Genomic DNA, 25,705 nt, shown 5'->3' with positions numbered 1-25,705 from the left:
TCTATTTGTTTCTACATGTGTTCTTCTTATTGGACATCCTACAAAAACCGTAGAACTTGCACATAAATTCATTCATTATTTCTCCTTTTATTCCCTCCTGATTTACCATCTCATATTTGAAGTGAACACAATCGACAGTATGAAACCAAAAACGAACCAAACTGGTTGATATTATTTGGCTCAAATCTCAATTTAAAAGATGAACCGTACGAAAACGAACCGGACCCATCCATAATATAAAATATATAATATAAGATATATACCTTTGCCATTAAGGCAAAAACAATAGTTGTTACATCAATAGTTAAATGCTTCCAACCATAAACAAAAGTATAATCGATCCTCCTTTTCCAAAAGGTCCCATTTGAATCTTTAATTTGCTTTAAGACAAGGATTGTCTGCCCTTCATTTTCGGTACCCTCTTCGTACCCTTATGTTTTATGTGGTCATGGTTAAGTCACGTCATATCTTATATTGTTTTTTTATACATATAACAAGACAAAAATGAATAGTAATATAAAATGTTAACGTGATTTAACCGTGACCACTCAAACAGAAGGGCATGTGGAGGGCAGACAATCCTTGTCCTTTGCTTTAGCCGGAAGAGAGAACCAACAGGATCCTCTCTGGATTCCTTTGACGAGGATTATGGGGATTTGTGAATCGTGTCTGTTTATCATATATTAGTTTTTGTTAGGTATTGTTTGTATTTAATTTTAAATAATAATATTAAAAATAATTTATGACAGTACAATGTATGATCAACGGACACGATTCACGGATCTCCGAAATGAGAGATCCAGATTCGAGAGAGAGAGAGAGAGAGAGAGGCAGTCACGTGAGGCACGTTCATCTCATTACGCCACGTGGAAGCCTGGGAGACGTGGATCCCATGCTGACGTGGTCGATGATTGCATAGAAAAAAAAATTTATTTTCAATTATTTTTTGAATATTTTATTCTAGAGAGAGAAAGTGTTAGAGAGAGAGAGTACGAACAAGGCCGTCCGAGAACAGGCACAGACAACATTTTATATTTCGTTTCAATTTGTTGCTTTTTCGCTTTTGTCCTCCAAAGTCCGCGACTCCGCGTTTTTCGCACACAAAATTTTAAAAAAAAAAAATCGGAAAAAATATCGACCGAAATCCGGAAAAGAAAATCCGTCGCAGTGAAGAAAGAAACGCGCAAGAAACGAGCAGCGAAACGCCGAGATTCATCGAGCTCGAAACGCCGGATCTTGCTGCTCCGGTACGAGACCCGACTCCGAATCCGATCGCTCTCCGTTCGGGCGCATTGGTTTATTAGCTCCGTGATTGTTTGATTTTTCCGGGAAAAATATATTTTCCTGGAACTTTTTTGCGGTTTGGGAAAAATTGATTGCGAGGTTTCCGTGGCTGGATCAGATCCTTCTGGAGGAGCTTGGATCTGGTGCGGCGGATGAGAGAGGAGGTGTATGTTTCAGGGATCGAAAGGGAAAACGATGAAATGGGGAACATTGCTTAAGGACTTAAGGGAGAAGGTCGGTCTCACTCATTCGCCGTCGTCTTCTTTATCTGCTTCAGCCTCCGCCGCCGCCGCTTCTTCGTCCTCGTCTCTCTCTGCCAATAATAATGCTAATTCAGCTCTTCACGGCTCGTATTCGCCTTCAAGGTACTTCATTCGTTTTCTTTTTCCTTTTTTTCGCTTGTTTAAATTATTGGGTTTTCGATTCTGTAGGTTAATATTGATAAAGTAGTAAGTTTTCAGTACGCCATTGGGTTTAATTTGTTTAGTAATTTCTTGTTAATTTGGGGTTTAATGGGTTTTAGGTGGGCGGTGGATTGAGTGTTTTGGTAATACTTCAATGGTGTTATGCACTCTAAGAAAGCTTTTAGTTTTTAATTTATTTTTTAGTGAATGTGCTGTGATGGGGATTTGTTGACTAGCTTTGCAGCTTGGTGTATGATCAAATGCGAGATTGTTAGATTTGGCTCGTCTAGTCTCACCCAGTGGATGGTCTGTTGCCGTTGTCCATACAAATTTTCCGGCAACTGATGGTGTCAAAATGGATGAATATGGCTTTTAATTCTATTGTGTCGGAGTGGTTTAGACTTTAGAGTGTAGCATGGTTGCATTGCCTTGGCACTGATTTCATTGACATCTCAGTCATGGCACTATGTTGGCAACTCCTGAGTCATTATAGGTTATATGTGATCAGCTAATGCACCCGTCTTTGAATGGGTTCCTGTTTTAGCATATCCTGGTTTGGGTTAGATTTTAGTCATCAAACCTAGTGGCTTTAGCTCGTTTGTCGTTGATTGATACCTTTGCATTCCAAACATTGTAATGCCTGAATGATTTCAGAAAGGAAAATGCAATAGTCTATGTCTGGCGGATAGAGAGGCTAGCCTATACATGCATGTATAATCTCTCTTTTTGTACAAAACAATAGAGGTGAAGGATGTAGCTGTTAATTTCTGCTGGCGACTCAAAACGTGTTTGGATTAGCTTAAGAAGTAGCAAAAAGTTAGTGCAATCTTCTGGTACCAAAGTAAAAAGTTAATGCTGTCTCTTTTACCGGAGTCATAACATAAATTTTGTAAGTGTCAACATCTAAATTTATGATTTGCATTCTCATATAAATCTTCCACAAGGAAGCATGGTATTAGTTGTTTGTAGATTCTATATTTCAATTTGATACTGGACCATTACAAGATCATTAACATCCAATGCCTGTGAAAACAGAGACAAACATGAATTGGAATTGGACTTCAAAAGATTTTGGGAAGAGTTCCGGTCATCCAGCTCTGAAAAGGTTTGTTTTCATTACTTATTCCATATATTACCTTTTTTAGTAATGTGATGCAGAATAAATAACGAGAAAAAGAGGAGAGAGTGGCTGGATGAAATAGAAGAGGAGGGGGGTGGGAATGAGACAGAGATGAAGAGCAATAGCGAGTCCAGAGTTTCAAATATATGATAGTCAATCCTCAAATAGGTTTTTAAAAAAATATCCTCAAATAGTTACATCATGACCTATTTATAAAGCCTTTCCAGAAATCAGATCTGCAATTAGCTTTCTAATCAACTGAAATCACCAGTGAATTCCCCAATAACCTCTCTAAATTAGGATAAAACATTTCAAATCATTAACTTTTACTTTTAGGCAGGATCTTCATCATAGTGTATTTTTCTTTTATACATGTATGCAGTTATTTTTTGTAACTGAAAATCATGGGTTCTAATTTTTTTTTTTTAATTGTACATGCAGGAGAAAGAAGCGGCCTTGAATTTAACTGTAGATGTCTTTTGTAGATTAGTAAAGCAGGATGCAAATGTAGCTCAATTAGTTACCATGTATGAATGCTTTCCCCTTTTCTGGTCTTCTGCATTGATTAGTACATAATTTCTTCAAAAAATGGGAAAAAGATGTTGTTTTAATTTTACCTTGTAATATAGAAGCAAGTTATGTATACAATATTTCCTTTAAGAACAATTCATTATTCATTTGATGTTTATGTGTGTACCGAATTGGTTTTGTGGTGTCTCTGCAAATCAAAATAGATCAGTTCCCAGCATAACCAGCCAACTTTGTGTTGCTAAAGCTGGGTTGGACAAGTATTGGTTGTTTACTCCACTTTGTTTCTTCTGTCACTGGTGTCATTGAAAACATGTTTTTCCTCATTTTATCTTTATTGGATCCAATTACCAAAATCTGTTGTCATGTCGAGTTGGAGACGTTTATTTGATTTTAAATTTGAGTATGTACAGATGCATAATTTTGTTTGAATTTTTAAAGTCGTTTTTATTTTATTTTTTTATTTTATTATTATTATTATTTTTTTACGTTAGAAAATGAATCCTGAAAAATGACTTTCGCTTGGTTTGGAACTTTTTGTATAAGTTAAACTCTGCCACTTCTATAACTGTTGGTTGCAATTTATCTTACCTTGAGTTTGTTGAGCTTGTATCCTGGAAAGAGGGAAAAATTCCAGTTTGTTGACTAACAAGTTTTGATGAACACAGGTTAGTTGAAACACATATATTCTCATTTGTCCTGGGAAGGGCATTTGTAACAGATATTGAGAAGCTAAAAATCAGCAGCAGAAAAAGACATTTGGATGTGGAAAAAGTACTGAATTTTTTTTCAGAAGTCACAAAGGTTGGCTTTTATTTTAATGGGTGTCATCATTGTTTTCCCATCTGTTTCCTGAAGTCATAATCTTATTTACTTCTGTGCAGGATGGCATCAGTCCTGGTTCAAATTTGTTAACTGCTTTACAAGTTCTAGCTTCTGGGGTAAAATTTTGTTAATTTCACTAGATTAGATACCTCTTTGGTTGTGACGGACTTGAGTGATTTTTTGTCCTTCATTCGTACCCTGTTCATGCTTGTATCCTTATGCTGTTTGCAGCCTATTGATAAACAATCACTCCTTGATTCGGGTATATTTTGCTGTCTCATTCATATTCTCAATGCCCTTCTGGATCCTGATGAAGCCAATCAAAAGCAAAAGGCTACTGATCGTGATGAACTATTTTCAACTGAGAAAGATTATGATGGTGATGCTGGTCAAGTCCGTCGGCTTGAGGTAGCTTTTGCTTAATGGTATACAAAACCATACATGTTTGTTACACAAAGATGTATGCAAAGATTGATTTGAAAACACAATAGGCTTAATTGCTGTTATGTTGTGTTTGGTAGAAGGAGAACCTTGTAGCATTTTGAAGTGTGACATTTTTTGAACGTTGCCATGATTTGTGGGTATTCTAACATCTTTATTTTCCTTGTTTGAGGTGAATAGTTGACATATTTGAACTACAGCTAATAGTGTGTGACATTTTTCTCATACTGAACTTAGTCTTTGCTTGTACGTTATTGTGCTGTTCATTATCACTTGCCCTATTAGGCCAAACCTCTCATTATTACTTTATCAGAAATTTTTTATTTATGTTTGATATTGATTTTCAAGCCCGTTGTAATTGCTATGTTATCAGTTCATGGCATGTTTTAAATTTTCTTTTGGTTTGTAACCTTTAAATTGCAGGTAGAGGGGAGTGTTGTGCATATTATGAAAGCGCTGGCAAACCATCCTTTGGCAGCACAAAGTTTGATTGAGGATGATTCTCTTCAGTTGCTCTTTCAGATGGTTGCGAATGGCTCTTTGACAGTCTTCTCTCGATATAAGGAGGGCCTGGTTCTGCTGCACAGCATCCAGCTTCACAGACATGCTATGCAGGTAGATACATTGCACGTATTGCCTGCCCTATTTGTAGAGACATAATTGGATAGCAACATTTTCCACAATCATAATATTAAATCAGTTTTGGAACCCGTAACAACATTTTGTTTGTGCTAACTTCTGGTTTTCTTTCCAGATTCTTGGTCTTCTTTTGGTCAATGACAATGGGAGCACTGCACAATATCTTCGTAAACATCATCTGGTATGGTGATATATTATATGCGTGCACTGTAATGGTTAAATCCTAACTACACTGAATATGCCTGCTCAACTCACCATCATACCTCCCGCATACTCTTTAATGTTGTATAAGAATGTAGTTTTATCAGGAACATAAGCTAGCCAATGATGACTACACAGGCTATGCTGACTTTTTTGATATGTATTATTTTCAAATCATGGCTTGATCCATGGTTTTTTTGTTATCGTTTTAAATTCTCACACTATGATTTTCTGTTCCCCCCTGTGCAGATCAAAGTTCTTTTAATGGCCGTCAAAGATTTCAATCCTGATTGTGGTGATCCTACATATACCATGGGCATTGTGGATTTGCTGCTTGAATGTGTGGAATTGTCATATAGACCTGGTAATTGGCTCGTCAGTTTTCCTTCTTTGGTTGAGCTAAACATCTCTTCCTTGTGGTGTATTCTTCTAATATGATTTTCTACAGCTTAAGTATGTGTTGGTTCTGATATGATACATTTTTGTTATGTAGAAGCTGGTGGTGTCAGGCTTAGGGAGGATATACATAATGCCCATGGTTATCAGTTCCTTGTACAGTTTGCTTTAACACTTTCCTCAATGCCGAAAAGTCAGGGGTTCCATTCTGTTCATTTTAAATCTTCAGACCAAAATTCTGCTTCAGGCGGTTCCCATGCACAGGATGTTGTAGACATGCAGGATTCCAGGGGAGAAAAAGGACCCTTAGCTGAACAACTTTCTCCCACACTGTCTAGGTTGCTTGATGTTCTTGTTAATCTAGCTCAAACTGGCTCAACTGAATCGAAAGGTTCCAAGTCTTCTCATACCAGGTCCAGTGGCCATAGCAGAAGTTGTACACCATCTTCAGACAGATTGGCTGATGAAGTTTGGGAAAAGGACAATAATAAAGTCAAAGACCTTGAAGCAGTTCAGATGTTGCAGGATATTTTCCTCAAAGCAGATAGCAGGGAGTTGCAAGCAGAAGTTCTGAATAGAATGTTCAAAATATTTTCAAGTCATCTTGAAAATTATAAGTTGTGCCAGCAGTTACGGACTGTTCCACTTTTCATCCTAAATATGGCTGGTTTTTCTCCATCTTCCCAAGAGATACTTCTAAAAATTCTTGAGTATGCTGTGACTGTTGTGAATTGCGTCCCTGAGCAAGAGTTACTGTCACTTTGTTGCTTGTTGCAGCAACCAATATCATCAGAGTTAAAGCACACTGTACTTTCTTTTTTGGTAAAACTTCTATCTTTTGACCAGCAGTACAAAAAGGTCCTCCGAGAAGTTGGTGTCCTGGAGGTATTGTTGGATGACCTGAAGCAGCACAAGTTGCTTTTGGGTTCAGAACATCAAAGTGGCAATACTAATCAGTTGGAGAGAAAGTCCAGCTCAAGCAGCTTTAAAAAGCACTTGGACAGCAAGGACGTAATTATTTCATCACCCAGGTTAATGGAATCTGGTTCAGTGAAGCTTCCTATGTTTGAAGTTGACCGTACAATTACTATTGCATGGGATTGTATGGTCTCTTTATTAAAGAAAACTGAAACCAATCAATCATCTTTCCGTGTGGCTAATGGTGTAACTGCTGTTCTCCCGTTTCTTGTGTCTGACACACACCGTGCAGGGGTGCTTAGGGTATTGTCATGTTTGGTCATTGAAGATAGTACCCAGGTTTGTTAGCTTTATTAGTCTTGTAACTCTTAAGTTTTTTGAATTTCGATGGTTTTGAATTCAATTCTTGTCCCTTTATATTCCTTGTTAATTTTTCATTCATATAATTCTGAAATAAAAATGAGGGACAAATCCAGAACTTTCATAACATAGAATCTGTGGATGTTTTAGCAGTTATAGAAGCTTTTGTGCAGACTGTAATAGTATTTGAGTCATCAAGCTTTGCCATTGTTGATTGTCAAAATAACTTTGCTTCTCATTTTTGATCAGGCACATCCTGAAGAATTAGGTGTGATTGTTGAAATTCTAAAAAGTGGAATGGTTACCAGTGTTTTGGGATCTCAATACAGGCTTCAAAATGATGCAAAATGCGACACTATGGGGGCTTTATGGCGCATTCTGGGAGTTAACAACTCAGCTCAGAGGGTTTTTGGTGAAGCCACTGGTTTTTCTCTTCTGCTTACTACACTCCATAGTTTCCAAAGTGACGGAGAGCATTCAGATCAATCTTCTTTAGAGGTTTACATTAAGGTGTTTACGTATTTGTTGCGTCTAGTGACTGCTGGAGTGTGTGATAATGCTGTTAATAGGACAAAATTGCACACACTTATATCATCCCAAACTTTCTATGATCTTCTGTCTGAGTCAGGCTTGCTTAGTGTGGACTGTGAAAAGCAAGTCATACAATTATTGTTTGAACTAGCTCTTGAAATTGTGCTTCCACCCTTCTTAACATCAGAAAGTGTTACATCCTCGGATGTGCTTGATAATGAGTCATCAAGTTTTTCAATAATGACCACATCAGGCTCATTTCATCCTGATAAGGAACGGGTGTTTAACGCTGGTGCTGTCAGAGTTCTTATTCGGTCGTTACTGCTCTTTACTCCAAAGATGCAGCTTGAAGTTCTTAACCTTATTGAAAGGCTTGCTCGTGCTGGTCCCTTCAATCAGGAAAACCTCACCTCTATAGGTGCGAAAAAAATAATTATTTGCTAAGTATCTAAATTTCTGACCAGTATTCTCACTTTCTACCCTGTCTAATGTATTTAGGTTGCATTGAACTTCTGCTGGAAACCATTCACCCCTTCCTTTTGGGCTCATCTCCATTAATGAAGTATGCTCTGGAGATTGTTGAAGTACTTGGGGCATACAGGTGGGACTTGTGTACATCTATTCGAATTTATTTGTTTTCTCTGTTCAGTTCTCATTGTTGTTTCCCTTTATTTTTATCTAAAATCTTTTCCTGTGCAATTATGTATGGATTTCTGGGAATTGAGGTGTCTCTCAGCAATTAAGAGTGCTGGTTTGACTTTATTCAATTTGAATAACAAGGTTTTTTATGTATGTGGTGGCAGGCTATCTGCATCAGAACTTCGAGTGCTTATTAGATATGTGTTGCAAATGAGGTCAATGAGGTCAGGTCGTATACTTGTGGACATGATGGAAAGGTTAATTGTCATGGAGGATTCAGAAAATATTTCCCTTGCGCCATTTGTAGAGATGGACATGAGCAAGATTGGTCATGCTTCCATTCAGGTTTCTCTGGGAGAAAGATCATGGCCTCCAGCAGCTGGTTATTCATTTGTCTGTTGGTTTCAGTTTCGAAATCTCTTGAAGTTGCAAGCAAAAGAAACAGAGTCCAAAGCTGGTCCTTTTAAGAAGTGGAGCAGTTCTGCCAGGAAACATCATGAACGGCATATTCTCAGGATATTTTCTGTTGGTGCAGCAAATAATGAAAATGCATTCTATGCAGAATTATATCTTGATGAGGATGGTGTTCTTACCCTTGCAACTAGCAATTCTTGCTCCTTATCGTTTTCTGGATTGGAACTTGAGGAAGGCAGGTGGCATCACCTTGCAGTTGTACATAGCAAGCCAAATGCTCTTGCTGGATTGTTCCAAGCCAGTGTTGCTTATGTGTATCTTGATGGAAAGCTTAGACACACAGGGAAACTAGGATATTCTCCATCTCCGATTGGAAAACCTTTGCAGGTAACCGTTGGGACTCCAGTTACTTGTGCAAGAGTTAGTGACTTGATCTGGAAGGTCCGTTCTTGCTACCTTTTTGAGGAGGTGCTCACCTCAGGTTGTATTTGTTTCATGTACATTCTTGGTAGAGGATATAGAGGGCTCTTCCAGGACACAGATCTTCTTCGTTTTGTCCCTAACCAGGCATGTGGTGGCGGTAGCATGGCTATCTTAGATACATTAGATGCTGACTTGACCTTGGCTTCTAGTACACAGAAGCTTGACATATCTAATAAGCAAGGAGACTCCAAGGCAGATGGCAGTGGAATTGTTTGGGACTTGGAGAGGCTAGGTTCTCTCTCTTTACAGCTCTCTGGGAAGAAGCTTATATTTGCATTTGATGGAACCTGTGCAGAAGCTATTCGAGCATCAGGGGAGGTCTCCATGCTCAATCTAGTTGATCCATTATCAGCAGCTGCTTCTCCTATTGGGGGTATGTTTAAGACAAAGGTTCACATATTGCATCCAAATTTTGACATTTTTATGATTATATACAAATATATATATATATATATATATATATATATATATATATATATATGCATGCATGTGAAAAACTGGTGGATCTAGATTTTTTGAATTCTTCTATTTCCTTTGTTCTCATTTTTAGTTTTGTGCAGGTATACCACGATTTGGGCGTCTTCATGGGGATATTTACCTATGTAGGCAATGTGTAATTGGTGATACTGTCTGCCTGGTCGGTGGGATGACTGTTATCCTGGCCTTAGTTGAGGCTGCTGAGACTAGGGACATGCTACACATGGCCCTTACCTTACTGGCCTCTGCCCTTCATCAGAATCCTCAGAATGTGAGAGACATGCAGAAATGCCGGGGATACCATTTGCTGGCTGTCTTTTTGCGTCGTCGAATGTCATTGTTCGACATGCAATGTCTTGAGATATTTTTCCAGATTGCTGCCTGTGAAGCTTCATTTTCAGAACCAAGGAAGTTGATATATAATCGAACTAATTTGTCAGCAGCTACAACAATGCAGGAAACAAGTTTTGAGGAACTTAACTTGTCAAGGTTTCGTGATGAATTTTCTTCAGTCGGATCTCAAGGAGACATGGATGATTTTTCTGCCCAAAAAGATTCATTTAGCCATATTTCAGAGCTTGAAAGTGCTGATATTCCGGCTGAAACCTCAAATTGCATTGTCTTGTCAAATGAAGACATGGTTGAACATGTCTTGTTGGATTGGACATTGTGGGTAACTGCACCAGTTGCAATTCAAATTGCACTTCTTGGTTTTCTAGAGCATCTAGTGTCCATGCACTGGTACAGAAATCATAACCTTACTGTTCTGCGCCGAATAAACCTTGTTCAACATTTATTAGTTACTCTTCAAAGGGGTGATGTTGAAGTTCCCGTTTTGGAGAAATTGGTTGTATTGCTTGGTGTCATTTTGGAAGATGGGTTTCTCTCTTCTGAACTGGAACATGTGGTTAGGTTTGTGATTATGACATTTGATCCACCTGACTTGACACCCCGACATCCAATAATGCGTGAGGCCATGGGAAAGCATGTAATCGTGAGAAACATGCTGTTGGAGATGCTTATTGATCTGCAAGTAACCATTAAATCTGAAGAGGTGCTTGAGCAGTGGCATAAGATTGTGTCTTCTAAATTGATTACATATTTTCTAGACGAATCTGTTCACCCAACAAGTATGAGGTGGATCATGACTCTTCTTGGAGTTTGTCTTACTTCATCCCCTACATTTGCACTAAAATTTCGCACCAGTGGAGGTTATCAAGGCTTGAACCGGGTGCTTCCAAGCTTCTATGATTCCCCAGACATATATTACATTTTGTTCTGTCTGATATTTGGAAAGTCTGTCTATCCTAGATTGCCGGAAGTTCGCATGCTAGACTTTCACGCGCTTATGCCAAATGATGGAAGTTTTGTGGAACTGAAATTCGTAGAATTGTTGGAATCTGTTATTACCATGGCAAAATCTACATTTGATAGGCTGAGCGTTCAGTCAATGCTTGCTCACCAATCTGGTAATCTTTCCCAGGTTGGTGCTGGCCTTGTGGCAGAACTTGTGAATGGAAATGCAGACATGGCTGGGGAGCTGCAAGGTGAAGCATTGATGCATAAAACATATGCGGCACGCTTAATGGGTGGGGAGGCATCGGCCCCTTTTGCTGCTACTTCGGTCTTGAGATTTATGGTTGATTTGGCAAAAATGTGTTCCCCTTTCACTGGTGTCTGCAAAAGAGCAGAGTTTCTTGAAAGCTGCATTGACCTATATTTTTCTTGTGTCAGGTTTGTCATGGGACTCTTGAGTATTTCTGACATTGATACTATTTACTTGATCTAAATTTTACTGGATTTTTTTTTTTTGAAACTTTTCTTTTTACTCAACTCACTGGTTTTATTTTTGAACTTTTCTTTTTTACTTAACTCACTATCTGGTTTCTTACAGAGCGGCCCATGCTGTGAAGATGGCAAAGGAGCTATCTGTAAAGGCAGAAGAGAAGAACTTGAATGATTGTGACGATTCCTGTAGTTCCCAGAACACATTTTCTAGCCTACCTCATGAGCAGGATCAGTCTGCCAAAACCTCCATTAGTGTTGGAAGCTTCCCTCCTGGTCAGGTGAGTTCAAATTCTGAAGACACGGCTGTTCCCCCAAATTCGGGGACTGATGATAAAACAGAGACCAACGCTACTGCAGCCAAGCAGGAATTACACAAATCAGTGCAAGACCATGTACAAGCTGTTCAGAGCTTAGAAAGTGATAATGTTGACCAGGTTTCCGCCCCCTCCAGCACAAATGATTATAATTTCCGTAAGAGGGTCACCCTGGAGCCCATTAAACCAGTGGATTCTCAGAGTTCCACATCGTTTACCATGCTGGATTCTCCCAATTTATCAGAGAAGTCTAGTTCTAGACTCCCACTCACACTCTCTCCTTCTCCTGTTTTAGCATTGACATCTTGGCTGGGAAGTGGAGGCTATAATGAATCCAAATCTCCCTCAGTTGCCACTCCTTCCATTGATTCTTCTGTGACTACCACTGAATTTGATCCATCTTCAGACCTGAAGTCTCCTGGGCCTTCTACTGCAAGTACCTTTTTTTCAGCTAGTCCAAAGCTACTTCTTGAAATGGATGAATGTGGCTATGGAGGTGGTCCTTGTTCTGCCGGAGCCACTGCTGTTTTAGATTTTATTGCAGAAGTTCTGTCTGAGTTTGTGACTGAGCAAATTAAAGTATCACAAATTATAGAGGGAATCTTGGAAAGTGTTCCATTATATGTTGATGCAGATTCTATGTTGGTATTCCAGGGATTGTGCCTTAGTCGACTGATGAACTTTCTGGAAAGGCGTCTCTTGCGCGATGATGAAGAAAATGAGAAAAAGCTAGATAAAAATCGTTGGTCCTCAAATTTAGATTCATTATGCTGGATGATAGTGGATCGTGCATATATGGGCGCTTTTCCTCAACCTTCTGGAATACTAAAGACACTCGAGTTCTTATTATCTATGCTACAATTGGCAAATAAAGATGGTCGAATTGAAGAAGCTACTCCTAGTGGGAAGAGCCTATTATCTATTGGAAGAGGGAGCAGGCAACTTGATGCTTATATACATTCAATTCTTAAAAATACAAATCGTATGATACTGTATTGCTTTCTGCCATCATTCTTGTCTTCAATAGGAGAAGATGATCTGCTTTTGTGCTTAGGTTTGCTAGTTGAATCAAAGAAGAGAGTTTCCTCCAACTCTTCACTTGATAATTCAGGAATTGATATCTGCACGGTCTTACAGTTATTAGTTGCTCACAGGCGAATTATATTCTGTCCCAGCAATATGGATACAGATATAAATTGTTGTCTTTGTGTCAATTTAATCTCTCTCCTCTGTGACCAACGACAGAATGTGCAGAACTTGGCTGTTGATATTGTCAAGTATCTCCTGGTGCATCGTCGGGTGGCTCTAGAAGATTTGCTGGTCTCAAAGCCAAACCAAGGACACCAACTGGATGTGCTACATGGGGGATTTGACAAGTTATTAACTGAAAATTTATCTGCTTTCTTTGAATGGCTTCAAAGTTCTGAATTGTTGGTGAATAAAGTACTAGAGCAGTGTGCTTCCATTATGTGGGTACAGTATATTACTGGATCAGCAAAATTCCCAGGAGTGAGAATTAAAGCTATGGAGGGTCGTCGCAAGAGAGAAATGGGGAGAAAATCAAGGGATGCGTCAAAGTTAGATGTAAAGCACTGGGAGCAGGTGAATGAACGGAGATATGCACTAGAATTGGTGCGCGATGCTATGTCCACTGAGCTAAGAGTTGTGCGTCAAGACAAGTATGGATGGGTTCTGCATGCTGAGAGCGAGTGGCAAACCCATCTTCAACAACTTGTCCATGAGCGGGGAATATTTCCAATGCGAAAATCCTCCGTTAATCAGGATCCTGATTGGCAGCTTTGTCCAATTGAAGGTCCATACAGGATGCGCAAAAAACTTGAGCGCTGCAGATTGAAACTTGATACCATCCAAAATGTTCTTGATGGACAATTTGAAGTAGGGAAAGCAGAGCTGTCCAAAGAGAAAAATGAGAATGATCTGAATGCTTCTGATAACGATTCTGAACCATTCTTTCAACTTCTGACTGATAGTGCCAAACAGAATGGCCTTGATGGTGAGCTGTATGATGGATCATTTTTTAAAAAACCAGATAATGCCAAAGATGTTGCTTCTGCTAGGACTGAATGGAATGATGATAGAGCTAGTAGTCTCAATGAAGCAAGTTTGCACTCTGCACTCGAGTTTGGTGGCAAATCTAGTTCAGCATCTGTCCCCAATGATGACAGTGTACAAGAACGATCTGACCTAGGGTCTCCATGGCAATCTTCTTCTGCAAGAATTGATGATGTCAAAGTCACAGATGATAAATCAGATAAGGAACTTCATGATAATGGTGAATACCTGATCAGACCTTATCTGGAACCTTTTGAAAAGATACGATTTCGATACAATTGTGAACGAGTTATGGGTCTGGACAAGCATGATGGTATATTTTTAATCGGCGAGCTTTCTCTGTATGTGATTGAAAATTTCTATATCGATGACTCTGGGTGTATTTGTGAAAAGGAATGCAAAGATGAACTCTCTATCATTGATCAGGCTCTTGGTGTAAAGAAGGATGTTAATTTGGATTTCCAGTCAAAGTCAACTTCATCTTGGGGAGCAACAGAAAAGTCAGGAGTTGGGGGAAGAGCATGGGCCTATAATGGTGGTGCATGGGGAAAGGAGAAAGTCTGTACTAGTGGTAGTCTACCTCACCCTTGGAACATGTGGAAACTTAACAGTGTTCATGAGCTTTTGAAGCGTGATTACCAGCTGCGTCCTGTTGCTGTTGAAATTTTTAGCATGGATGGATGTAATGATCTCCTGGTGTTCCACAAAAAAGAAAGGGAAGAAGTTTTCAGAAATCTGGTAGCCATGAATCTTCCTAGAAATAGCATGTAAGCAATCAATTCCCAATTTCCTCAATTTTTTTTCCAGTAGTCCTTTTCACGTTATAATTGATGTATTTATATATTTTTGCATGATTTTTTTGGTCTACCAGAGTGTGTTTGTGTGTGTGTGTGTGTGTCAGTGTGTCAGAGTGTGTCTGTGTTTCTGTGTTTGTGTGCCCTTGTTAGGGACTCAGGATGTTGAAACTATGCAAGCGTATATCGTGGAACATAGCATTTAAGATATGAACTGCAGATTTACCTATATTATTGTTTTACTTGTGTATTGATGGTTTCCTGCCTAATATCTTTTGCATTACCTTTCGGATTTTTGCCAGTAATTATTTAATTCATAATTCTATTCATATTAGGTTGGACACAACCATATCAGGATCAGCAAAACAAGAAAGCAATGAGGGTAGCCGACTATTTAAGTCAATGGCCAAGTCCTTTTCAAAGAGATGGCAAAATGGAGAAATAAGCAATTTCCAGTACCTCATGCATCTCAACACGTTGGCAGGACGGGGGTACAGTGATCTTACCCAATATCCAGTTTTTCCGTGGGTTCTTTCAGATTACGAGAGTGAAAACCTGGACTTGTTAGATCCAAAAACATTTCGTGGACTTGACAAGCCGATGGGTTGTCAAACGTTAGAGGGCGAAGAAGAATTCAGGAAAAGGTAATATGAATTCCATTGTTTTATTCTTATTTCACTTTTAAGTTGTGTCTTTGATTGAAGTTTTTCCTGTTTCAGTTCTATATAGTTGTTTTAACCACATGAAGCACTTTCTCTATCATGGTTTTCTATATGCAGAAATACATTTTTGGATGTATGTTAGCAGTAGTGTTTCTTTATTCATCTTGTCTTTCATTCTCTACTCAGGTACGAGAGCTGGGACGATCCGGAGGTCCCAAAATTCCATTATGGTTCTCATTATTCCAGTGCTGGGATTGTCCTCTTCTATCTTCTACGCCTACCACCGTTCAGTGCAGAGAATCAAAAGCTACAAGGAGGGCAATTTGACCATGCTGATCGTCTTTTTAATAGTATTAGAGATACTTGGTTCAGTGCAGCTGGAAAGGGCAACACATCAGATGTGAAGGAGTTGATTCCTGAATTTTTCTACATGCCAGAATTCCTGGAAAATCGTTTCAATCTTGATTTGGGTGAGAAACAATCAGGAGAGAAGGTGAAACATCTTAATCCCTTTACTTAAGAAAAAAAAATTATTTGATGTTCAAGCCATTAACCAACCTTGAGGGCCCAACCATTCTCGTAGACGTGTACAGCTTTTTATTTTGCTTTCTAATAAAAGAAATTAGATGTGCAAACAAAGGTTTTCTTCTGTTGTAATAGTTTAGGTATAGGAAATGCGTTCTGTACTCTGGCCCAATGCTATTTGAATCTTCTTCTTTTCTACTGTTTGAGAACTGAAACATTCTCTCTTTAATTTCTATCATTAGGTTGGTGATGTTGGCTTACCTCCATGGGCTAAAGGCAGTGCTAGAGAATTCATCAGGAAGCACAGGGAGGCCCTGGAATCTGATTACGTTTCACAAAATTTGCATCATTGGATAGATCTCATTTTTGGATATAAACAGAGAGGAAAGGTTCGTATTGAGATTCATTTTTGGCACACTGCAACTCATTCATAAGCTTTTAATAGGCCTCATAAAGTTGTGCACCTGGAAGTTCTTCAATGAAATTTGTGGCATCATTTTAGTTTCATCTTTTAGCTCAGTATTTACTCATCTAGAGACACATTGCCCACATATGTGTGATTGCATGAGATATACCCAAACCTAACTTGAACTGGTGAATAGTGAAGTCATCTTTGTGTGTGCTTATTTTTGCAACCAAACAGATATTACATGCTCAATTTAATAAAGAAATTGTTGGTTGAAAATTTGCTGAGATTTAATACTACCCGACTATTTTTCATTCTGGATCTCATTGTGCCAAACACTTACTTCTGGTCCTGACTTCGTGTTCTACTTTACTCTTTCCATTTTGATCTGCTTTTCATTATAAATTTCCTTGAAATTGACAGGCAGCTGAGGAAGCTGTGAATGTTTTCTATCACTACACGTACGAGGGGAGTGTAGACATAGACTCAGTGACAGATCCTGCAATGAAAGCCTCAATTCTAGCACAAATTAATCATTTTGGGCAGACACCCAAACAGCTATTCCTCAAACCCCATGTGGAAAGGCAGGTCAACAGAAGGGTTCCTCATCCACTCAAGTACTCAAACCATCTTGTTCAGCATGAGATACGCAAGACATCGTCTTCTATAACTCAGATTGTTACTGTCAACGAGAAAATCCTAGTGGCAGGAACAAATTGTTTGCTTAAGCCAAGAACGTATACTAAATATGTTGCATGGGGTTTTCCAGATCGTAGCTTAAGATTTATGAACTATGATCAAGATCGACTCCTATCCACACACGAGAATCTTCATGGGGGCAACCAGATTCAGTGTACTGGCGTTAGCCATGATGGTCAGATTCTGGTCACTGGGGCTGATGATGGCTTAGTTTCTGTTTGGAGAATCAGTAATTACGGTCCTCGTGTTTTGAGACGCTTGCAGTTGGAGAAGGCACTTTGCGCCCACACATCCAAAATTACATGTCTTCATGTTAGCCAGCCTTACATGCTGATTGTGAGTGGATCAGATGACTGCACTGTTGTTGTATGGGATCTCAGCTCCTTGGTTTTTGTTAGGCAGCTCCCTGAGTTCCCAGCGCCGATTTCTGCAATTTATGTGAATGACTTGACAGGGGAAATTGTGACAGCAGCTGGAATTTTACTTGCAGTTTGGAGCGTTAATGGGGACTGTCTTGCAATGGTTAACACGTCTCAACTGCCTTCTGATTCAATTCTTTCTGTGACAAGTAGTTCATTTTCTGATTGGCTGGATACGAACTGGTTTGTAACCGGTCATCAGAGCGGGGCTGTTAAGGTTTGGCAAATGGTTCACCACACCAACATCGAGAGTTCCCAACAGAAGTCAACGAGCAATGGATTGGGGGGTTTAAATCTCAATGATAAAGCACCAGAGTACAGGTTGGTCCTCCACAAGGTGCTCAAGTTTCATAAGCATCCCGTTACTGCCCTTCTCCTTACAAATGACCTCAAGCAGTTACTAAGTGGGGATTCTGGTGGGCATTTGCTGTCATGGACAGTGCCAGATGAGAGCTTGAGAGCTTCAATGAATCAGGGGTGATGATCCTAAAGTTTTGATTCAGGTATAATAACTTCAGCAAATGGGGGTAGCTTTCAGTTCTAATACCCGGACCCTCATCATGAAAAGAACGGACGTGGTGCTAGTACTACATGGTAAAAGGTGGGACAATTCCGACAGCAGGGCTGGCCTGGACCGGAACAAGGCAAAACTGTACAGGATTGACAGGAAAGAAGAATCCACTCTTAAACCAATTGTTAAATGTTGAAACCCACGCAAGCGTGCTGCCTACCGGGATCTTTGCTAACCTGGGTTGAGCATCTGATTGGGAAGGCAATACTGGATGCTTTTGGGATGGAAAGGAGGATGCTCTCCATTTCGGACGAGGAGCATCCAAGTCTTACAGTTTTTTTTGTTTGTTATTTTTTATGTAAATAGTTGGGACTAACAGAGTGTGCGATGGAAGTTGTATAGCAGAGTAGTGTGCCAGGAATGGGGACGTTTGGGTGAAAAAATGATGGTTCCAGTGTGAATGTGGAACGCTTAATTTGGTCTATTGCGGGCATTTTTTGGCTACGATTCTTTTTGAAATAGTGCATTTGGGCACTTATTATTGCCCATTTCATTTTGTAAGACTCTCTCTCTCTCTCTCCAAAAAAAGGTTGTGAATGTTTTCCTACACACAATTGGGTGGTTGAATTGCTCTAATTCATAACCTGGTCGAGTATTCATAACTTCTCCAGCGTTTACTAAAACTCGTATTAGAATTATTTTCTCGTTTTACTTCGTTGTGTTAGGTGTTGAATAATAAATCAAAAGCTTGACAGTACTTTTCTCGTTTTAAGTAAACATATCATTTTACGGAATACATAACAACAAAACAAAATATAAATAGTTTACATCTTTGGAAAAAAAAAATTAAGCTGATATTGGTTAGGTCAAGTTGTCCAATAGTATTGCGTTTGAGTTCGAATCTCCCATCCCCGTCCATTAGCATACGATATAAAAATGCATGCATTCCACTTGTTGTAATATGTGCTAACGATATAATCCCGCGCAGCGCTCACGTACTCTGCTAATGTAATGGCTACTCCAGCCCGACACTACTGCCCCTCCACTTCCTCCGCCGTGCACTGCACCCAATGTCGAAGAAAACTCTGCCAAACCCGTCTCTCCACTTCTCTAAACACCCTCAAAACGCCATTAAATTCCCTTCCCTGGAGGAGGTTTGCGACGGAGGAAGACTCAGGGAAGCTTTTCACTCACTGGGCACTTTGCTCACACATCCAAATGGATTGGATTCTGATTTGCAGCTTGCAATGATGGTAGAAAGCATTTTAGCGGCTTTTGGTGCGTTGACATGCGTTTCTTTGGACAGAGTTCGAATGGTCAAATCTTTGATGGTTCTATTATATATGATTGAGTTGCGAAAATTTCTAGATAAGCATTTTACATATGAACTAAATTATTTCTGGTTAAAGAATCTCTTTCTAGTTGTTCAAGAACACTTCGAAGATTCTCTTGCTTAAATACGAGCTTTTGGCGGCAACATATTATGGGGTGGTGGTCCCTATGAGGTCAAATCAATACGTTCTAAGAATAAATATTTGAATATTCAACCTGGTGTTACAAAATGCAGTTGTCAACCTTTATTGAGAGCGTGGATACGTGAAATATGCAAAGCGGATGTTCGAATTGATTGACTCGAAGGATATTGTGTCTTGGACGAGCATGATCGCTTGTTGTGTTCGCAATGGGTTTGCAAACTAGGTTCTTGAACCATGCCACTTTATGAAAGAAACAAATGTCGAACCTGATGCCATAGCACTCTTTGGTATCCTATCGGCTGTATAAAGCCTCCAGTACGATATATTTGTATCTGTTATCGTGTGACAAGTTGCATGATGAAAAAGAGAGAGAGATGTGAAACCAATTTCCTAACCAACCCGATCGGCTCTGTGGCTAAATGATGGCATATATCTTTTGCAGTCAAATAAATGTAATGTTAGCATACCTAGAGAAATGAAATGGTTAGTAAATATGCTGCAGGTTAACAGGGAAATATATGGGACCGCCCTACCCTATGATCTTATTCGGATTTAAATTAGGAAGATTCTAGGAATTCTCACATCTTAATTATTTATCGTGCATTGTGTAATAAAAAATTATTTGACTTTTTTATGTAAAATTAAACACAAATTGTACTTGATAAAAACTGTGTACGATGAACAGTTAGAATATGAGGATTTCTACGATGCTATGAAGTGAATACGAGAGGATCCTCTTCCCCCTATAGCAACAGATCAGAGACTGCACCCTTTTACAGCCCAACTCATGCATTTACTTCTCATTCAAAAACTATTTTGACAGGATGAGTCGATTTGAAGATTATAAGTGATAAAAACTCTTCCGATAATTAAAATTTGTAGATTAATTATTTCAACCAATTTTTAAGCGTAAACTTCTCCATAAGAGAATTCCAAATGAGAGGAAATTTTAGAAATGATCTTTCAATTAAAAATTTGTGATTATTGATCCTTTAACTCATCAAAACGTGCAACTGTGAACCTTTTCATTAACTCTGATTAGAAATTTCATCAAAATGAATCATGTGCTACTCACGCTGAATAAAAGAGCAAATATGAAAAACCAAATAAAAAAAAATTGTAACAATGGTCCATCAACTTTAACCTAATTTGAGAAATGGTCCCTCAATTTTAACTCAATTGAAGCAATGATCCCTTAACTTTAACTCATTTGTAGTAATGGTCCTTGAAACATGACTTAGTTTGACAGATGTTCTGACAGAGTTGAGGAAAAAAATACTATAACTACACGTTTTAAAGAGTTAGAAGATCAATAATTGCACATTTTTAGTTAAAAAGTCATTGCTCAAATTCAATTTAAAATAAAGACTATTATTACAATTTTCTCTCCAAATTATACTTTGAAGGGCAATATAGCCTTGATAGACTTTCACAGGTAGGTAGGTAGCTAGCTAGCTTAGGGCGTAAAAAAAGGAACAGTCTGCAATTAGAAGGCACACAGACGCAGGGCATGGATGGAAGCAAAGAGGAATCAACTGTGATCTTCATCACCATCGAAACACGCACTCATCCATCAGATCAGATCCCATGCCTTCAATTCTCCCCATTTATTTTCTGCCCTCCTCGCTTCCACCACCTCCCTCCACCAAATTTAGACCAATGTCACAGCACAGCTGTACTCTACTAATAATCTAGGGCAGTCTCAAACTCCCAGCTTCATTTTTATCCACCGTCCGATTCATTGACCATGGAGGTATGATATTAACGATACGAGTCGTAACGGCTAACTGTTTTACTGCAAACCCAAAAAAAAAAAAAAAAAAAGTAATCGGTCCGTTGTTAATTTTGTTACTTTGTTAGTATATGATAAATCCAACAATATGTAACCTTTTATTTATTTATTTTTTTTCAATATTGACATGGCTAACTCGATCTTGATTCATTTTGTTTATAAGAATTAATAACGCGTTTACGTAACCATAATAAAAATATGAGGAATTGAATTGATGATGAATTAAATTGAGGAGGAGTTGGAATGAGAAGAAGTTAAAATCAGATTACTGTTGAAGTTGTTTACTCAAATGTTCTGGAATCGGAATATAAATAGTGGATTTGTTGTGTGCTTACTATAATACCCTTATTCCAAAATCCTAAAGCAGTGGGTTATTGTGTGCAAACTTGAAATTTTAAAAATACTAAGAGGGCATAATAGGTAGAAAAAGTGCATTCTCATTCACTCCCTCATCCGGAACTCAAATACCACACACATTTAAGAAGTTCGATTCCAGATTTTAGATGGGCCCTGCTTACTTTTTCATTCCCTAAATGTTAGTATACTCTGGAATGCTTTGGAAGGAATGCGATTCCATTTCTTTCCATTCCATTCCCGTTTAGTAAACATGCCATAAGGTTTTTAGGGACTATTCGAGGAGGAATGATTTCAAAAGGGTAGTGCCTATAAAACAAAAAAACTCATACATTTCAATTTTCAACATTACAACTTATGTTTCATGCATTTCAATTTTCAACTTTTAGAGAAGTGCATTTCAATTTTCAACGGGATGTGATATCCGCACACCCTATTTTACTTCTCACATACTTCTTGATAATTTATATCGGTTGATCTTCTTCAATTCATTTGATTTGATGGTCGAAAATTAAAAAAATATGTAAAAAGTAAAATAGAATGTGTGGATATCACACACCTTTTCAACATTATGTGTGATGCAATATCATAATGTTAAGATGTTGAGTTTTTATTCGGGTTCGAAACTCCTTCATAAAAAGAAAAGTGTCCTGTAATAACATAATGTTCACAGCATTTGCTGCTCAGTTTTCACGCTTGCAGCAAAAATGATCAATTGACAACTGACTACTCACTGTGATCGAACGAAGAGACATCTTTATAAAATAATTGTGATGCTCTTTCAGCCATAAGAAAATCCCAAATAAGTATAACATTCTTCTTCTATTTTCTTTGCTTTCTTTCTCATTATTCAATTATTGTAAGAAAATCTGAACTATTATTTTTAAGCCACTCCTTAAAAATCAATTCAGTTAAAATCAATCAAATTTGAAAAAGTTAGCTATCTAACAGTTATCCACAAGTAAACAAACTAAAAAAATATACCGTTTCAACCTTTACGAAATCTTACAAAACAAGAAGAAAGAGCCAAGAATGTAAAATTAAAAAAATCCATCTGAGAAGGTCTGTAATATCCCCTTACCTTACTTTTACTTAAATCAAATTTTTTGACAACCCAATAATTTAGGTATCGTGGCCTTTCTGCTGTGTAGCAACAGTGATTCTGAATTTTTGTTATGTACGTTTTAGAACAAACCCTATCTTGTCTTCATCCATTCCCAGTCCACAGTCAAACAATTTTCTTAATTTTCTTTAGGGTTTTTAGAAAGAGAGAGACTCAGGGTTTTGGCCAAGTGCAAAGCCGCCCTATATATCTTCCACCTGTGACACCCAAACACTGTTTTAGCACAGCTAGCTGTTACCTATACAGATTTATAGCTGCAATTTCTTTGCTTTCTTAGCTGTTATATATGTCCAGTCCTTTTAACTCTTGGCTTTGTCCACACGATGATGCCTCTTTAATTCACTGCTTCACATAGTGAAGGGGAGCCGGGTTAGGGTTTTTATGAACCTCTTTATCTACCTCTTTAACATATGTCTCATTTCAGCCAATGCAAATGCAACATCTGTCTCAGTTTCCCCTATATATGTTAACACATGCCCTTAGGTTTCTGCATCTCTGGTGGTGTTCTTCCCCAGTCTATTATCTTTTATACACACAGCTTCCTTATTTCTCCTTGAGCTTTCCCATTTTTTATTTATTTTAAAATTCGTCTTCTTTCTTTTCAATAGAAAAAAAACCCCCCTCTTTTTCTAGTTAGTTAATGGAGAAAGAATACCTTCTATTTTCTTACAAAGATCTGCTCTAGATTTAGTTTTTCCTTGGTCAGTACTTTCGTTTAAAATTATAATTTCTTTATATATTGAAGTTTATGCAATAATTTCATAAACTTGGTTTTTTTTTTTTTGTTGTTGTGTATATATGATTCAGCTTTATATATTTAACTTCGGGTCATTTTTATTTTCATAAACGCGGATGATCTTTTATTTTTGTTAGCTCGTGGATGTTCATGCAATATACATTTCCTAAACTTTCCTAAACTTTGGTCCTTTTTTTTTAAGGAAAACTAATGAAAAAGACTTGAAAACTTTGAGTTTTAACGATAAGGACAAAATAAAAGGTAAAATGAATAGTACCATGATTGACTTTTTAGTGTAAAAATGTGGTTTTTCGTTAAAATAAACAGTATCGGAAGTTTTTCGTTACAGTTTCTTTTTTTTTATTACCGTATTTTCATTCTGTGCTCCAGTAACCCTAATTTGTTGTAGATATTCATCATTCTCCTTTTGTTCATCCACACAATCATGAGAGCTAGTTGACCTAGTCTGTGCGTAAAGAAAGAAAGTTCACAAGGGAAAAAGTGAAGCTGCCAGCATGATCTAGCTTTAGCTAAAGATATGTACAATCACACATATATATGTGATTATCAGTTCTATTAACTCTAGCTAGGTCATGCTCTGACAGCCTCACTCCTTCCTGTTTTGGGGACCCAAAACACACAGAAAGCCAACCATTCTCTCAGCCTTTGGAACAAGAAAAGCAGCAGAAAGTTATGAGATATCACTGTAAGTATATCATAGTATATTCCTCTGGTCTTAGATTTATTTGTCATTCCTGGCATGCGTTCTAGATTCTATCTCTTTTTGCTCGCAGCTTTTCTCTCTGTTCTTACTTTTTAATAATTTATAAGCTGCTCAGTGATCTAATCTAACAATGTAAGATTGACACACCTTGGTGATGTGTATATATATGTAAATATAATTTTCTCTTCTGTAAATATTCCTGATGCCGATTAGATATCCATACAGAATTGGTGTATGTTAAGATTTTATTAAAAAGAATTTTAACGAAAAGTTATCAATATTGTTTATTTTAACGAGAAATTATATTTTTACATTAAAAAGTCACTTCGGATACTATTAACTTTATTTTTTATTTTGTTTTTATTATTAAAATTTAAAATTTTCAAGTTATTTTTATTAGTTTTTCTTTTAATTAAACAGGTGTGTGGTAAGAGTCCCAACTCTACCAGGTATTTACCATACATTTAGTTTTATTTGTGTCAATGGGAGATTCGAACTTGAAATTTTTCGGTTGAAGCTACAATATTTGGAGAGTTCAATACTTCGTCAATTAGTTCCCTTAGATCCAATACAACTGTCCTCTAGAGTATTGTAGATTTTTCGATTATAAAGTTTGGTATTACACCAAGAGCTAGAAATCATATGTTTGTCATTTTCAACATGTATTTTTTAATTGGGATTTAGAGAATTCAAGACCAAGTTAATATGGAAATAAAAATGCTCAGCCAGATAAATTCATGCAGAAAATGGTGTGAAGCTAGGCCACAGAATATATGAATATAAATAGTTATATATTCCCAAAAAAAACTTGTAGTGAATATAAACCACTCTTGTACCAACTGGAACTTGGAAGAGAAGTGTTTTTCTGCTGACTAAATTTTCGTTATAAAGGTTTGAGGCTACAAACTTATGGGGAGTGTTTGATTGACTGGACAGTCTGGACTAAAGATTGGATGAGTTATTTAACACCGATTCTAATCTGAACTAAACATGGGCTTAATTAACAACTGATTGACTGGCCTAAGATAGTTAGGGTGAGCTATTTATCATCAATTCTAGCCTGAACTAACCGTAGGATTAATTAACAACTGACTAAGCGATGATGTGATTATTTTAGGCACATTTTTTTTGTTTATTTCTCTATCCACGTGAAATGTCATTTGAGTAGAGAAAGTCCCAAAAATATGGTCTAGTTGCATTTAAATTTAACTTCTTAATTATCTCACTATCCTTCATGCATGCGATTATGCTCGTGCAAGAGGTTTTTTTGAATCACGGCGAGTTACGCGTGATGTACATGTTTTAAATATATTTATATGCTTAAATTGACAAAAAGAAAATCAAATATTTGAAGTAAATGAAAAATATTATATCATGTTAGAAGAAATCCTTTATAAATCAATTAAAACAGTTAAATTTACATAATAAAATTGATCTTTATAGAACAATAAAAATAGAAAAAATAATATTTAATAAACAATTAATTGAATCATATTATTTCTAGGTTAAATCTTTTTTTTCTTAGTGTAGATAATATTTTTTGTTAAAAAAGAACAATTATTTGACAATTAATTTAATTATATTATTATCCTCATGCAAAATATCTTTTTTATAATCAACATTATACGCTTCTTAAGATGTTTTAATCAT

General features: G+C 37.6%; 1 protein-coding gene across 4 annotated transcripts; it reads left to right on the top strand.

Moving 5' to 3' along the window:
• The first annotated feature begins 999 nt into the window (after positions 1-999).
• On the top strand, positions 1,000-18,412 carry LOC103432298 (protein SPIRRIG-like). 4 transcript variants are annotated; one of them, XM_070819377.1, is made up of 19 exons: positions 1,000-1,649; positions 2,724-2,793; positions 3,250-3,335; positions 4,005-4,140; positions 4,221-4,277; positions 4,393-4,569; positions 5,026-5,217; positions 5,357-5,422; positions 5,692-5,806; positions 5,939-7,095; positions 7,366-8,065; positions 8,146-8,248; positions 8,451-9,556; positions 9,744-11,394; positions 11,555-14,602; positions 14,965-15,273; positions 15,478-15,784; positions 16,059-16,205; positions 16,646-18,412. In XM_070819377.1, exons 1-19 carry the CDS (start codon positions 1,453-1,455, stop codon positions 17,819-17,821), a joined length of 10,800 nt encoding a protein of 3,599 aa, XP_070675478.1. In that variant the 5' UTR covers positions 1,000-1,452; the 3' UTR covers positions 17,822-18,412. The 4 variants fall into 4 exon arrangements, with proteins under 4 accessions (XP_070675478.1, XP_008368709.3, XP_070675479.1 ...); XM_008370487.4 differs by having other exon boundaries at positions 5,936-7,095; XM_070819378.1 differs by having other exon boundaries at positions 1,039-1,649; positions 4,393-4,586; positions 5,936-7,095.
• The last annotated feature ends 7,293 nt before the right edge of the window (positions 18,413-25,705 follow it).

Source organism: Malus domestica, chromosome 03 (genome assembly GCF_042453785.1).
Source record: "Malus domestica chromosome 03, GDT2T_hap1".
Taxonomy (NCBI): domain Eukaryota; kingdom Viridiplantae; phylum Streptophyta; class Magnoliopsida; order Rosales; family Rosaceae; genus Malus; species Malus domestica.
Note: the sequence above shows the minus strand (reverse complement) of the source record. Positions and strands in the feature narration are given on the sequence as shown.